General features: G+C 54.7%; 1 protein-coding gene across 1 annotated transcript in view; it reads left to right on the forward strand.

The window, feature by feature from the left end:
- Positions 1-10,092: 10,092 nt before the first annotated feature.
- COPG2 (COPI coat complex subunit gamma 2) overlaps positions 10,093-16,181 on the forward strand; it is a 30,782-nt gene continuing 24,693 nt past the window's right edge. The window contains exons 1-4 of the mRNA XM_064142768.1: positions 10,093-10,180; positions 12,289-12,341; positions 13,704-13,784; positions 15,079-15,150. Coding sequence (XP_063998838.1) covers positions 10,144-10,180; positions 12,289-12,341; positions 13,704-13,784; positions 15,079-15,150 — 243 coding nt within the window. The 5' untranslated portion in view covers positions 10,093-10,143. The remainder of the gene's footprint in view (positions 10,181-12,288; positions 12,342-13,703; positions 13,785-15,078; positions 15,151-16,181) is intronic.

Consider the following 16,181-nt stretch of genomic DNA (forward strand, 5'->3'; position numbering starts at 1 on the left):
CTCACCCCTCTGGGTCGTCCTCTCACCGTGCGGCGCCATCGGGAGCTCAGGGCTGGGAGGCTGTGAATGTAGAGCTGGGTCCCCTTCAGGAAGACACAACAGGGAGACACCATCAGCAGCAGCACCCACACCACCCCATGTCCCCCTCCACCACACTGGTGATGGGAGCTGCCCTGCTGGAAAGCAGCTCCCTGGAGAAAGCCCTTAGAGTCTCAAGTTGTGCCAGGGCAGGTCTAGGCTGGGTGTTAGGAGGAAGTTGTTGGCAGAGAGTGATTGGCATTGGAATGGGCTGCCCAGGGAGGTGGTGGAGTTGCTGTGGCTGGAGGTGTTGAAGCCAAGCCTGGCTGGGCACTTAGTGCCATGGTCTGGTTGATTGGCCAGGGCTGGGTGCTAGGTTGGGCTGGCTGAGCTTGGAGGTCTCTTCCAACCTGCTTGAGTCTATGTTTGGCCAGGGCTGGGTGCTAGGTTGGACTGGATGAGCTTGGAGGTCTCTTCCAACCTACTTGAGTCTATGTTTGGCCAGGGCTGGGTGCTAGGTTGGACTGGATGAGCTTGGAGGCCTCTTCCAACCTGCTTGATTCTATGATTCTCAGTTGTGCAGTCTCCTTCTCTGCACACATCCAAAACCCACCTGCATGCATTCCTGTGCCAACCACCCTAAGTGATCCTGCTGTGGCAGGCAGCTTTAGACCGGATGACCTCTGGAGTTCCCCTTCCAACCTCTAAGATTCTATGACTCTGCCTCCCTTCTCCCAATCCCTATCACATCCCAGGGGGGAGCACTTACGGATGCATTCCAGCGTGGTGGGAGTCCAGTCAGGCTTGGTGGAGCCATCAGGGAGGACACACTGGATGAGGGTGGAGGTGCCAGCTCTGCGCTTGTAGCCTGGGTCGCAGGTGTAGCGCAGGAGGGTGTTGAGTGGTGTGGTGCTGCCAGCCTCGATGTGAGCGTTGGCCACTGCCTTGGGGTGGCCACACTGTGCTGCAGCTAAGGGGAGAAGCAGGTGGACAATGCTCTGTTAGGTAGCTCAGGGCCTCATCCAAGCTGGCATTGAACAACTCCAGGGAGGTTGTGGAGCACAGAATCACCCAACGTGATCAAAGATCACGTTGGGTGATTCTGTGCTCCACAACCTCCCTGGGCAACTTGTGCCAGTGTCTCACCACCCTCAACCTGTGCCAGTGTCTCACCACCCTCACTGCAAAGAACCCTTTCCTAACATCCAGTTTGAATCTCCCCTCTGCCAGTTTAAACCCATTCATCCTCATCCTCTCATGACAAGACCTTGTCAATAGTCCCTCCCCAGCCTGCCTGTAAGTCCCCTTCAGATACGCTAAGGTCCCCTCTAAGCCTTCTCTTCTCCAGGCTGCACAGCCCCAACTATTGTAGCCTGTCCTCATAGCAGAGCTGCTGCAGCCCTCTGAGCATCTTGGTGGCCTCCTCTGGACTGGCTCCAACACTTCCATGTCCTTCTTGTGCTGGGGGAGATGGAAATAACAGAAGTCCTGTGCTCAGCACTGCTCAGGCCACCCCTGCAGTGCTGTGTCCAGTTCTGGGCTCCTCCATTGCAGAGATGTTGCAGTACTGGAAGGTGTCCACAGGAGGGCGCCAAAGCTGTGAGGGGCCTGGAGCAGAGCCCTGTGAGGAGAGGCTGAGGGAGCTGGGGGGGTGCAGCCTGCAGCAGAGGAGGCTCAGGGCAGAGCTCATTGCTGCCTGCAGCTGCCTGCAGGGAGGCTGTAGCCAGGTGGGGTTGGGCTCTGCTGCCAGGCATGCAGTGACAGAAGAAGAGGGGACACAGTCTCAAGCTGTGCCAGAGCAAGTTTAGGCTGGATGTGAGGAGGAAGTTGTTGGCAGAGAGAGTGATTGGCATTGGAATGGGCTGCCCAGGAAGGTGGTGGAGTCACCATCCCTGGAGGCATTTAAAAGAGCCTGGATGAGGCACTTAGTGCCATGGTTTAGGTAATTAGAAGGTGTTAGGTGCTAGGTTGGACTGGGTGATCCCAGAGCTCTCTTCCATCCTGGTTAATTCTGAGATCCTGTTCTCACCCAAACAGGCATTGGCACAGGCTGCCCAGGGAGGTGGTTGAGTCACCAACCCTGGATGTGTTAAAAGGTCATTTGACTGTGGTGCTTGAGGATATGGTTTGGGGTGAACCTTTGTAGGGTAGGGTTATCAGGTGGACTTGGTGATCCTGAGGGTCTTTTCCAAGCTTTCTGTGATTCCTGTGAAACAGCATAAATATAGAGCAGCTACAAGTCCATGAACTATGCAAAGCTTCTGTTCAGAGGCACACAGTTGGAGGGGAGACTCCCAGTGTGGCCAGCACTGAACATGCAGTCTCAGCTGATGACTATTTCTGTTTCTCTGTATCACCCTTCTCACTTTGCAGCTGGACAGAAATAATTCCAGAGACAACAGGCTCCCAGCTGCTTCCTAGGGATCTTTTTCCCCACCAGAGCCTGTGGCTTGTGACCTTAAAGGAAGCTCAGATATAAGCATCACATGGCTTGGCAATGAGATGGCAATGAACTATGGGTTATTGCTTGTCTGGTCCCCAGAAGGACTCCTGCTTCCCCTTTAGCCTCCACCTGAGGTGGGTTTCATAAGAGGCTGTTAAAATTCAACTGCTTTTCAATGGAGAAAGCTTCTTGGTTGTTCCAAGCCTCTGTGGAAACAACTCATCCATGACCCCAACTGCCACCACCTCCTATCCCATGACACCAGCCACTAGAATGATAGAACCAGGCAGGGTTGGAAGGGAGCACAAGGAGCAGCCAGTTCCAACCCCCCTGCCATGCCCAGGGACACCCTACCCTAGAGCAGGCTGCACACAGCCTCAGCCAGCCTGGCCTCAAACACCTCCAGCCATGGGGCCTCAACCACCTCCCTGGGCAACCCATTCCAGCCTCTCACCACTCTCCTGCTCAACAACTTCCTCCTCACCTCCACTCTCACTCTCCCCACCTCCAGCTTTGCTCCTCTGCACTATGGAGAGGCAATGCTCAAACACCAGGATGGAGATGCAGTGGGGATGGTAAAGCAATCTACAGCCAGGCTGGAGCTGTGCACAGCCAGGCTGTGATGTGTGGATAGGATGGAGTGATGCATGGACACCAAGAATCATAGAATCAAGCAGGTAGGAAGAGACCTCCAAGCTCAGCCAGTCCAACCAGCCCTGGCCAACCAACAAGACTATGGCACTAAGTGCCTCAGCCAGGCTTAGCTTCAACACCTCCAGGGACAGAGACTCCACCACCTCCCTGGGCAGCCCATTCCAATGCCAATCACTCTCTCTGACAACAACTTCCTCCAGACACCCATCCCGGACCTCCCCTGGCACAACCTGAGTGCCCGGTGGGTCCCCACCTACCGGTGTCGGCTGCCAGCGCTGGCAGCAGGAGAGCGACGGCTCCGCAGAGCAGCGGCAGCAGCGGCCACGCCATGGGACGCCGGCACAGGGAAGGGGGCGCTGGGCTGGAGGGGGTCAAGAAGGCTCCGGAGGGGGCTCCCCGCCGCCGGCCATGCCCGAGCCTCCGTTTCGGTTTCGCTTTCGAGCCGGAACAACCGGGCGCGACCGCACCCCACCGGCGGCAGGGAGGGGCCGGGGCCGGAGCGGGGCGCAGGGCGGCGAGGGAGGGCTGAGTAATGCCGGGTGGGGAGCGGGGGCGTTGGTACCCACGGGGGATGCAGGATCCTACGGAGCGGATGGAATATTGGAGGGAAGGGGGGGGGGGGGGGGGGGGCGGCGGAAGGGACCTCCAGAGGCTTCTTCCAAGCCCCACCATGCTGGGATGCTCTGACTGACCCTGCAAAGTGGATTTGAGAAGGGGCAGCATAGGAGACAACAGACCTTGAGAACAAGTAGTCTGCACCTGAGGGTCCTCACCAGAAGCATTCGGTGTCACAGGATCACAGGAGCAGTTCCAGCAGCATAACTGTGTCCAGGTCTGGGCTTCTCAATTCAGGAGAGATTCCAGATTCCTCAGGATGACCTCACTGCAGGTACCTGCTAGCAAGAAGCAGTTCATGCAATCCTAGCATGAGGCAGGGGGGGATGGAGGGGAGGGAGTGGCATGGGAAGGACAGGAGCAGTGTGGGCAGCAAGACAGGGGAGGTTCTTGTGCCCCTGTGCTCAGCACTGCTCAGGCCACCCCTGGAGTGCTGTGTCCAGTTCTGGGCTCCTCCATTGCAGAGAGATGCTGAGGTGCTGGAAGGTGTTTGGAGAAGGGCAGCAAGGCTGGGGAGGGGCCTGGAGCAGAGCCCTATAAGGAGAGGCTGAGGGAGCTGGGGGTGTGCAGCCTGCAGCAGAGGAGGCTCAGGGCAGAGCTCATTGCTGCCTGCAGCTGCCTGCAGGGAGGCTGTAGCCAGGTGGGGTTGGGCTCTGCTGCCAGGCAAGCAGCAACAGAACAAGGGGACACAGTCTCAAGCTGTGCCAGGGCAGGTCTAGGCTGGATGTTGTTAGGAAGTTGTTGTCAGAGAGAGTGATTGGCATTGGAATGGGCTGCCCAGGGAGGTGGTGGAGTCTCTGTCCCTGGAGGTGTTGAAGCCAAGCCTGGCTGAGGCACTTAGTGCCATGGTCTGGTTGACTGGCCAGGGCTGGGTGCTAGGTTGGACTGGATGATCTTGGAGGTCTCTTCCATCCTGCTTGAGCTTCTGATTCCATGATTCAGGGCCTGGCAGATGGCAATGTTACAGCAGTTAAGTGCTGCAGCAGCTCCCCAGTGCTCGAGGTTTAGTGGCTGTTGATTAAGCAGATTCATTAACCTGTGTACTCTGGACAGGTTGGGGTTTCACATAGTGAGCATAATTGAGAGTAAACAGCAGGTTAGAGTTCACCATCAGCTTGCACGAGAAACAACTGCTGGGATGTGATGAAGACTTCACCCATCTCCCCCAAGCATTCCTTCAAAGTCTGTGTAAAACCCAGCTGTGTCAGAACTGTTTCTGGGTGAGGGTTTGGGTGATCCTGCTGAAAGCCAACTCTGGATGCTAACCTTCAAGAACATAAGCAAAATCATCATAGAATCATCATAGATGGTGGAGGTTGGAAGAGACCTCTCTGGACATCACCTAGTCCAACCTCCCTGCTAAAGCATCATGCCTAGGGCAGGATGCACAGGAAGGCATCCAGGCAGGTTTTGAAAGTCTCCAGAGAAGACTCCACACCCTGCCTGGGCAGCCTGCTCCAGGGCTCCACAACCCTCAAAAGTAACAACTTTCTCTTCATGGATTCTCCTGGGTTCCACTTGGTGCCCATTGTCCCTTGTCCTGTCACTGGGCACCACTGAAAAGAGTCTGCCCCCATCCTCCTGCCCCCCACCCTTTAGCTCTTGCTGAGCACTGAGATCTTCTCTGGGGCTGCTCTTCTCCAGGCTCAACAGCCCCATGGCTTTCAGCCTTTCCTCCTCACAGAGATGCTCCAGGCCCCTCAGCACCTTCATAGCTTAGAATCATAGAATCAACCAGGTTGGAAGAGAGCTCCAAGCTCAGCCAGCCCAACCTAGCACCCAGCCCTGGCCAAACAACCATACCATGGCACTAAGTGCCTCATCCAGGCTTTGCTTGCACACCTCCAGAGATGGTGACTCCACCACCTCCCTGGGCAGCCCATTCCAATGCCAATCACTCTCTCTGCCAACAACTTTCTCCTAACATCCAGCCTAGACCTGCCCTGCCACAACTTGAGACTCTGTCCTCTCGTTCCATCTAATACAATTTCATCTTTCCCTGACTTTCCAAAGAGAAATCCACGTTGTGGTGAGCTCATTCTACTGGGAGAGGCATCCACCCTAACCTGGGACAGGTAGTGTTGAGCTGATGCTTGTACTCAGTGATCTTAGAGGTCTTTTCCAACCAAACCAATTCTAGGGTTCAGAAAGCTTTGTGAACTTTCCTAAAGCTCTCAGATGCTCGAGGTGCTGAAGTTCTGCAAAGCTGCTGGGCTTTGAATGCAGCAAACACCTCTCTTATGGCAAAAGAAGTGTTAAGTGTGCTGCAGGCTGTGGCTAGGCAGGAAGTTTCCACATCCCTTGAGTGGTTGTATAAAACTGGCTTTGGATCCTTAGGGAGAAGTGTTTATTTTGCAGCACTTCCCAGAGTTTAGAAATGGGAGACCACTTGCTTGAACAGCAGATATCTAGGACAGGCAAAAAGCCCTAAGCTGGAGGGAAGGGAAAACAGCTACTTAAAGCATCTCCATGACATCTGTGTCATTCTTCAAGGCTGTTTTCTGGTCATGAGTTTTGCAATTCTAGGGGAAAAGTCACTCAGCTAATTCATAGAATCCTAGAATCAGTCAGGGTTGGAAGGGAGCACAAGGAGCAGCCAGTTCCAACCCCCTGCCATGCCCAGGGACACCCTACCCTAGAGCAGGCTGCACACAGCCTCAGCCAGCCTGGCCTCAAACACCTCCAGGGATGAGGCTGCTCTTACCTTCAGGGATGGGGCTGCCCTTAAACACCTCTAGGGATGAGGCTGCTCTTACCTCCAGGGATGGGGCTGCTCTTAAAGACCTCTAGGGATGGGGCTGCTCTTACCTCCAGGGATGGGGCTGCTCTTAAAGACCTCTAGGGATGGGGCTGCTCTTACCTCCAGGGATGGGGCTGCCCTTAAACACCTCCAGGGATGGGGCTGCTCTTAAACACCTCCAGGGATGGGGCTGTCCTTAAACACCTCCAGGGATGGGGCTGCTCTTAAACACCTCCAGGGATGGGGCTGCTCCTAAAGACCTCTAGGGATGGGGCTGCTCTTAAACACCTCCAGGGATGGGGCTGTCCTTAAACACCTCCAGGGATGGGGCTGCTCTTAAACACCTCCAGGGATGGGGCTGCTCTTAAACACCTCCAGGGATGGGGCTGCTCTTAAAGACCTCTAGGGATGGGGCTGCTCTTACCTCCAGGGATGGGGCTGCCCTTAAAGACCTCTAGGGATGGGGCTGCTCTTACCTCCAGGGATGGGGCTGCCCTTAAACACCTCCAGGGATGGGGCTGCTCTTAAACACCTCCAGGGATGAGGCTGCCCTTAAACACCTCCAGGGATGGGCCTGCTCTTAAACACCTCCAGGGATGGGGCTGCCCTTAAACACCTCCAGGGATGGGCCTGCTCTTAAACACCTCCAGGGATGGGGTAGCCCTGCAAAATGAACCCCAAAGCTCAGGCAGAGCTCTGCAGTAGCTGTGTTTTATTACAGCACTGGGTGCAGGCAGGATGGCTCCATCAATCCTGCACAGCCCATGCTGGCAGAAGCCACAGTTTGTGTCCCAAGAGCAGACATATTCATCAGAGGAGGTAGGGTTATTGAACTCCAATTGTTTCTTGGAGTTCATTAACATAAGTGTGTTCCCATTCTCCACCCCAATTCCTATGATTCCAACCCTGGTGGTCTGGAATGGTTATCTGCCATGAGCATCCCACACAGTCTTCCTTCCAGGGTCTTTCTCATCTTCTTCCTTCCAGGGTCTTTCTCATCTCTGGTCAAGCAGACCCTTCTTTGTTGCTGATGTCAGGGTATCCCTGCTTCTCCTTTATCCCCTTCTTGCTTTCCTCAGGCACTGCAGGCCTGAGTCTTTACAAGATTGCTTATCACAGATCTCCAACGAGTAGCTGCAGACACTCCTACAGTAGCCCTTGTTTGGGTTTGCAGATTGCCAACTGATTGCTATAAACAAACATCTCTACAGAGTTTGGTGGTTTATAGTTTGTCACAGACACCCTCAAGATGAGCATCTGGTCTGTGAGACCTTTATACCAGCATCCCTTGATTTTTCTTATACCAGAGCCTGAACCACCTCCCTGGGCAACCCATTCCAGCCTCTCACCACTCTCCTGCTCAACAACTTCCTCCTCACCTCCAGCCTCACTCTCCCCACCTCCAGCTTTGCTCCATTCCCCCCACTCCTGCCACTCCCTGACAGCCTCAAAAGTCCCTCCCCAGCTTTATTGTAGCCCCCTTCAGATACTGAACGGCCACAAGAAGGTCACCTGGGAGCCTCCTCTGCTGCAGCCTGCACAGCCCCAACTCTTTCAGTCTGTGCTCACAGCAGAGCTGCTGCAGGCAAGCTGCAGGGCACAGATGCCATCCAGAGAGACCTTAACAAGATGGACAGATGGGCACAAGCCAACCTCAGGAGGTTCAACAAGACCAAGGGCAAGGTCCTGCATCTGGGTCGAGGCAATACCAAGCACCAATCCAGGCTGGGCAGTGCCAGGCTGGAGAGCAGCCCTGAGGAGAGGCACTTGGGGGTGCTGCTGGAGGAGAAGCTCAGCAGGAGCCAGCAGTGTGCACTTGCAGCCCAGAAAGCCAAGCAGAGCCTGGGCTGCAGCAGCAGCAGTGTGGCCAGCAGGGCCAGGGAGGGGATTCTGCCCCTCTGCTCTGCTCTGCTGAGACCCCAGCTGGAGTCCTGCCTCCAGCTCTGGAGCCCCTGGGACAAGAGGGCTGTGGAGATGCTGGAGAGTGTCCAGAGCAGGGCCAGGAGGATGCTGAGAGGCTGCAGCAGCTCTGCTGTGAGCACAGCCTGAAAGAGTTGGGGCTGTGCAGGCTGCAGCAGAGGAGGCTCCCAGGTGACCTTCTTGTGGCCTTCCAGGATCTGAAGGGGGCTCCAAAAAAGCTGGGGAGGGACTTTTGAGGCTGGCAGGGAGTGTCAGGAGTGGGGGGAATGGAGCAAAGGTGGAGGTGGGGAGAGTGAGAGTGGAGGTGAGGAGGAAGTTGTTGAGCAGGAGAGTGGTGAGAGGCTGGAATGGGTTGCCCAGGGAGGTGGTTGAGGCCCCATGGCTGGAGGTGTTTCAGGCCAGGCTGGCTGAGGCTGTGTGCAGCCTGCTCTAGGGTAGGGTGTCCCTGGGCATGGCAGGGGGGTTGGAACTGGCTGCTCCTTGTGCTCTCTTCCAACCCTGACTGATTCTATGGTTCTGATGCGAAACCCAGCATGAAGATTCTTGATTTTGGTGACAGCTCCAACCTCCACACAGGCAGCTGTAAACAATGAGGTCTTTCTTGAGCCTCCTTTTCTCCAGACTGAACAACTGCAGTTCCCCCAACTACTCCTCAGAGCCTTCAGAGGCTTCATTGCCCTTCTCTGGACCCTCTCCAGCCTCTCAATGTTCCTTCTTGGAGCGAGAGGCCCAAAAGCTAACCCAGGATTCCAGAAATGGCCTCACCAGTGGCCAGTCTAGGGGGACAATCCCTGCCCTGGTCTTGCTGGCCACAGAGTTTCTGATCCAAGCCAGGATGCTGGTGACTTTCCTGGCCACCTGGCCACACTGCTGGCTCACCTTCAGCCAGCTATTGACCAGCACCTCCAGGTACTTCTGCATCAGGCATCTCTCACAGATGTTGTTTCACATCCTCTGTGGGTTTTTTCAGGGTGTCATCACTGTGAAGGCAGCTCTTTGCACGTCAGAAAGACCACACTGAGACCTCAATCATAGAGTCACAGAATCAGGCAGGTTGGAGGAGGCCTCCAAGATCATCCAGGCCAACCTATCACCCAGCCCTAACCAATCAACCAGACCATGGCACTAAGTGCCCCAGCCAGGCTTGGCTTCAACACCTCCAGGGACAGAGACTCCACCACCTCCCTGGGCAGCCCATTCCAATGCCAATCACTCTCTCTGACAACAACTTCCTCCTAACATCCAGCCTAGACCTGCCTCAGCACAACTTGAGACTGTGTCCCCTGCTTCTCTTGCTGCTTGCCTGGCAGCAGAGCCCAACCCCACCTGGCTGCAGCCTCCCTGCAGGTAGCTGTAGTTGCCTGGATTGTATCTTTACTGGAGCGGAGGGAGGCAGCAAACAGCAGGGCTCCAGGGAAGCAGGGCACAGCAGTGAGCCGCTGCCTTCGCTCCCCCTCCCGAGAGGTGCCTGAGGCCTGTGTTCACTTCTCTGTGCCGGGGCTGGGCGGGCATGGCTAAGGCAGCGCTCCCCAAATAGAGGCGCGGCCCCTTTAAGAGCCGCCCTCTCCCCCCCTTACCCCCCGGCGGCGCGGAGGGGGTGTGGCTTGGGGAGACGGCAGCCGCCTAGCGCCGACGAGTTGATTGACAGCGCCGCTACCCAGTCAGACGGCAGGGACTGGGGTGGGAGGCGGTGCTTCCGCCGGCGGCTCCCGCGGCGGCGCTGCTCGGAGGGAGGGGAGCTGCCGCCGGCGACATGATAAAGAAGTTTGACAAGAAGGATGAGGAGTCCGGTACGGGCTTGGCGACGGCCGGGGGCGGGCACGGGGGCGGGCACGGCGGGAGGGACGTGAGGCCAGCGGTCGGTAAGCGCTTAGTGCGCGCCGCGGCCTGTGAGGCCCGCTGAGGGGAGGGAGAGGCATGGAGGGAGAAGTGAAAGGCCTCTGAGGTGAGTGGGGTAACGATCGCCGAGCAGGGAGCTGCCGCCTGCTTGCCGGTGTGGCGGTGTCCCCTGCAGCCTCCGCCGGCCTGTTTGGGTGGTCGGTGGGCTGCAGGTGCTTGCCGGTGTGGCGGTGTCCCTGCAGCCTCCGCCGGCCTGTTTGGGTGTCGGTGGGCTGCAGGTGCTTGCCGGTGTGGCGGTGTCCCCTGCAGCCTCCGCCGGCCTTTTTGGGTGGTCGGTGGGCTGCAGGGCCCGCCCCGATCCCCCGGGGCCGAGCTGAGGAAAGCGGACCCCCGCGGCCGTGTGGATTGAAGCTGACCGCCTCTGCCTGCGCTCGGTGTGCGGGGGAGGAACGGTGCTTGCAAGGCTTGATCGAGATCTGCACTTCAGCTTGGCGGTGGGGCGGCAGTCGGGCGGTGCCTTGCGTTTGGACTGTGCCGGGAGCGGCTGCGCTCGGGTGCCCGCCGGGAGCGGCTGCGCTCGGGTGCCCGCCGGGAGCGGTAGAAGCCCTCGTGGTGGGTCTGTGCGTGATGAACGAAGCCATCACCGCACGGGTCTGCTCCGCAGTGCCGCCTGGAAGCACAGTTCAGGTTGCCTGTAGAAGTGATGCCGTCCTGAGCTGTGGCTTTTCGGTGTCTGAAGGGGGCATACAAGAAAGCTGGGGAGCGACTTTTTAGGATGTCAGGTATTGATGGGACTAGGGGGAACGGAACCAAGCTAGACATGGGTAGATTCAGACTGGGTGTTAGGAAGAAGTGCTTGACCGTGAGGATGATGAGACCCTGGAATGGGTTGCCCAGGGAGGTGTTTGAGGCCCCATGGCTGGAGGTGTTTAAGGCCAGGCTGGCTGAGGCTGTGGGCAGCCTGCTCTACTGTAAGGTGTCCCTGCCCATGGCAAGGGGGGCTTGTGACTAGATGCTCCCTGTGGTCCTTTTCAACCCTAACTGATTCTATGCTATTCTGACTCACAAAATATGAAACTCAACCAAATGGGTTAAATTTGGTTTCATTCTCATTTTTTTTTCTGCTTGAGATGGGAAAAATGAGGAATGAATGACCCAAAAATGAAAAATGACTGTGGGTCAGGGTAGGTTTGAACTGGACATTAGGAAAATTCTTTTAATGGAAAAGGAGTGATCAGGCACTGGAATGAGCTGCCCAAGGAGGTGGTTGAGTCAACAAACCCTGGATGTGTTTAAAAGTTGTCTGGATGTAGTGCTTGGGGATATGGTTTAGGGTGCACCTTGTAGAGTAGGGATATTGGTTGGACTTGGGGATCCTGAGGGTCTTTTCCAGCCTGAATGAATCATAGAATCAAGCAGGCTGGAAGAGAGCTCCAAGCTCAGCCAGTCCAACCTAGCACCCAGCCCTGCCCAAGCACCCAGCCCATGGCACTAAGTGCCCCAGCCAGGCTTTGCTTCAACACCTCCAGGCACAGAGACTCCACCACCTCCTTGGGCAGTCCATTCCAATGCCAATCACTCTCTCTGACAACAACTTCCTAACAACATCCAGCCTAGACCTACCCTGGCACAGCTTGAGACTGTGTCCCCTTCTTCTGTTGCTGCTTGCCTGGCAGCAGAGCCCAACCCCACCTGGCTACAGCCTCCCTGCAGGCAGCTGCAGGCAGCAATGAGCTCTGTCCTGAGCCTCCTCTTCTGCAGGCTGCACACCCCCAGCTCCCTCAGCCTCTCCTCATAGGCCTAGTTGATTGGATAGGTCTAATTGACTGGATTGGGCTGGGTGCTGGGTTGGACTGGATGAGCTTGGAAGTCTCTTCCAACCTTGTTGATTCTATGAAGTGTCTTCAAAGCTGTTGGTGGAGAACATCTTTTATTCCAAGAGGGATGTCACTGTAGCATTGAGGTGTATTTGTGAACTACAGGAGATGTTGCTGCGTGTTGAGCTCTGTTGTTTCTTGTGAAACATTTGTTTAACTGGAAGGTCTCTTTTCTTCCTCAGGTAGTGGCTCGAATCCTTTCCAGCATTTGGAGAAGAGTGCTGTGCTTCAGGAGGTAGGAACAGTTATAGCATGGAATCACAGAATTGTTTCAGTATGAAAAGACCTTTATCATTTGGTACAACTCTTAACCCAGCATTGTCAGGACACAACTAAACCATGTTCCTCAGCACCACGTCTCTACAGCTTTGAAAACCCTCCAGGAATGGGCACTTTACCACTGCTCTGGGCAGCCTGGGCCAGGGCTTGACAAACCTTTCATTGAAGAAATTATTCCTCATGCCCAACCTAAACCTTCCCTGGTGCAACCTGAGGCCCCCTTCAGATCCTGGCAGGCCACAAGAAGGTCACCTGGGAGCCTCCTATGCTGCAGCCTGCACAGCCACAACTCTTTCAGTCTGTGCTCACAGCAGAGCTGCTGCAGCCTCTCAGCATCTTCCTGGCCCTGCTCTGGACACTCTCCAGCATCTCCATGTTCCTCTTGTCCCAGGGGCTCCAGAGCTGGATGCAGGACTCCAGCTGGGGTCTCAGCAGAGCAGAGGGGCAGAATCCCCTCCCTGGCCCTGCTGGCCGCACTGCTGCTGCTGCAGCCCAGGCTCTGCTTGGCTTTCTGGGCTGCAAGTGCACACTGCTGGCTCCTGCTGAGCTTCTCCTCCAGCAGCACCCCCAAGTGCCTCTCCTCAGGGCTTCTCTCCAGCCTGGCACTGCCCAGCCTGGAGTTGTGTGTTTGAGTCAACTCATGGACATTTAGTTTATTGGACAGGTAGCATCTGAACAGAGGACAACTCAACTTACCACCTATGAGTAGCAATATTACTCTAAAATAAAAGTATTAACAACTTAATTCTTTCCATAGCACCTTTAGCCAAAGACTACTTAGCCTGAAGAACTGGAAAGTTAGAATTACTCAGTTACTACTTTGAAACCACCTAATTCCACCTTATTTAATTACAAACTCACCTCACAAAAAATCTGGGGAGGGACTTTTGAGGCTGTCAGGGAGTGGCAGGAGTGGGGGAATGGAGCAGAGCTGGAGGTGGGGAGAGTGAGGCTGGAGGTGAGGAGGAAGTTGTTGAGCAGGAGAGTGGTGAGAGGCTGGAGTGGGTTGCCCAGGGAGGTGGTTGAGGCCCCATGGCTGGAGGTGTTTGAGGCCAGGCTGGCTGAGGCTGTGTGCAGCCTGCTCTAGGGTAGGGTGTCCCTGGGCATGGCAGGGGGGTTGGAACTGGCTCATCCTTTTGGTCCCTTCCAACTCTGACTATGATTCTGTGACTGACAGGAAAATGCTTGTTGGGACCCAGTTTTAGAAGGAAAAAAGTTAGAAGCTGCTTGGTAAAAAGCAAACTGCTTTGCTGTTCTGGTGCAAGAGGATTGGTTATTGTCAGCCACTACTTCACTGCAGTGTTTTTGCTCTTTGTAGGCACGGCTCTTTAACGAGACCCCTATAAACCCACGAAGATGCCTGCACATCCTTACCAAGATCCTTTACTTGCTGAACCAGGTAACTTTTGACATTTCTTCCCAGCCAGAGTGAATGTTCCTGAGGCTAATTTCAAATCCCTTTCCGTTTCTTATGCCTCTTCTTGTCAGTAGAGGAGAATAGCCTTTGCAGAGGTCAGAAATGGGAGAGTTTATGCTGTATTATCATGTTCTCCTCTCCAACTTTGCCTCTAAGGTGAGTGAGGAACGTGTCACTGTAGCTTGCAAGACCTTTCTGCCTGCCATGTGAGAGCTGCTGGTTGATCTGTCAGCAGCACTGTGCAGTGGAATGGGTGCTTGTATTTGCCCAGATAAAGAAGGAAAACAGGGTAAGAAGTGATGAAGTGGAAGGTGTCTTTTTGTTTGGGGAGGCGTTTGGAGAGTGATTGTAGAATCACAGACTGGTCTAGGTTGGAAAGGACCTTTCAGAGTCATCTAGTCCAACCTCTCTGCAGCAGAAACATCTATAAGTAGATCAGAGTGTTGAAGACTCCTAAACATCCTGACCTGTAGTGGTTCCATCAAGGGGTCCCTCACCACCACTCTGGGCAGACTGAGCCAGTGTTTCACCACCCTCAAAGTAAAGAATTTTTTCCTTCTCTCTAGTCTGAATTTCCCTCTTTTACTTTAAACACATCACCTCTTGTCCTGTCACAACAGGCTGTGCTATGATGTCTGTCCCCAGGTTTCTTTTTGTCCTTTTTGAGATATTGAAAGGCCTCCAGAAGGTCTCCCTAGATCTCTTCCCCTGGCTGAGCAACCCCAGCTCTCTCAGCCTGGCCTCACAGCAGTGGCTTTCTGTGGCTCTGCTCCAACAGGTCCATGTTTCTGCTGTGCTGAGGACCCCAGAGCTGGCCCCAGTGCTGCAGGTGGGGTCTCAGCAGAGCACAGCAGAGGGGCAGAATCCCCTCCCTCCACCTGCTTCCCACGGTGCTGAGGATCAGCCCAGGATGGGTTGGCTCTGGGCTGTCAGCACACGATGCCTGCTTTTGTCCAGCTTTTCATCTACCAGCATTCCTGAGTCTTTCTCCACAGAGTTGATCTCCAGCCTGGATTGACTGCAGGCATAGAGAGAACAGAAACTGCTCCTCACACTGTTCCCTCACTGTCCCAGTGTGGATGCCATTGATATTGATACCAAGTAGAGAATACTGAACCTGTGCTGCCCAGAAAACACAAGATGAGGGAGAAACTTCCTCACACTGGGAAGGGTCTTCAAAGAAAAGATTTGTCCTGTGGGAGTAGGTGTTAGAAGATGGGGCTGGAAGGTGGAGACAGCTGGATAAAGATGGTGGATTTTCTCTTGCTCTTTTCAGGGTGAACACTTTGGAACCACTGAAGCCACAGAAGCTTTTTTTGCAATGACCAGGTTATTTCAGTCTAATGATGTAAGTACTTGGTGTTTGCAACTCTGCTGACTCCCTGCTGCAGTCTGAATTTGCAGTAACTACAGAACAGTAGGAGAGTGAGGTGTGGGAGTTGGGTGTGGCAAGTTCTTCAGCTCTGCAGGCAAAGAACTCGACTGGAGGTGATTTATGGTTTGTTTACAATGGTTGTTGTGATGGTTTGAGTGTTCCCCCCCCACACTTAAGAAAATCACCCAGACTAGCCTCAGCCCATGTGGAAATGGAATGAAGCTTTGTATGCACAGCTTAGCACAATATACAAGCAGGTATTTACAGTATATATACAGCTACAAACAGAAATAGACAAAGTAAAAAGTAATCCAGAAACACAACAGCCCTCCCAGAAACCAGAGTCCCCAGGAGGGACTCCCAGCCACCTTCCCACCCCTTTACCTTACCCCAGACTTTGCCTTATGTTCAAGGTGAGTTTGGAGGGTCGACTATGTGGGTTAGGAAGCAGATGGATTAGTTAGAAAGTTAAGGAGAGAAGAGAGAAGTGCAGCCCCAAAGCCAGAGAGCAAACTCATAGGGTTGGAAGAGACCACAAGGATTGTCTAGTTCCCAGGCTGAGAGCCCTGGGGCTGTTGAGCCTGGAGAAGAACAGCCCCAGAGGGGATCTGCTCAATGCTCAGCAGGAGCTAAAGGATGGGGGGTGTGAGAATGAGGCCAGACTCTTGCCAGTGTTACCCAGTGACAGGACAAGGAGCAATGGGCACAGACTGGGAGCCCAGTAGAAACTTCTTTACTGTGAGAGTGATAAATCCTTGGAGCAGGTCATCCAGAGAGGTTGTGGAGTCTCCTTGTCTAGAGAGATTCCAAACTCAACCTGGCCATTGTGACCCTGGGTGACCTGCTCTGGGTACACCTGCTTTAGCCGGGAGGTTGGACTGGATGATCTCCAGAGGTCTCTTTTCAACCCCTCACTATGCTGAGATTCTGTGACTGTTTAACTTTCAAGTTTGTTTAACTTTTTCACTGTCTAGGAAGTGTTTAGTTATAATGATCCTTGTGGC

Source organism: Pogoniulus pusillus, chromosome 4 (genome assembly GCF_015220805.1).
Source record: "Pogoniulus pusillus isolate bPogPus1 chromosome 4, bPogPus1.pri, whole genome shotgun sequence".
NCBI lineage: Eukaryota > Metazoa > Chordata > Aves > Piciformes > Lybiidae > Pogoniulus > Pogoniulus pusillus.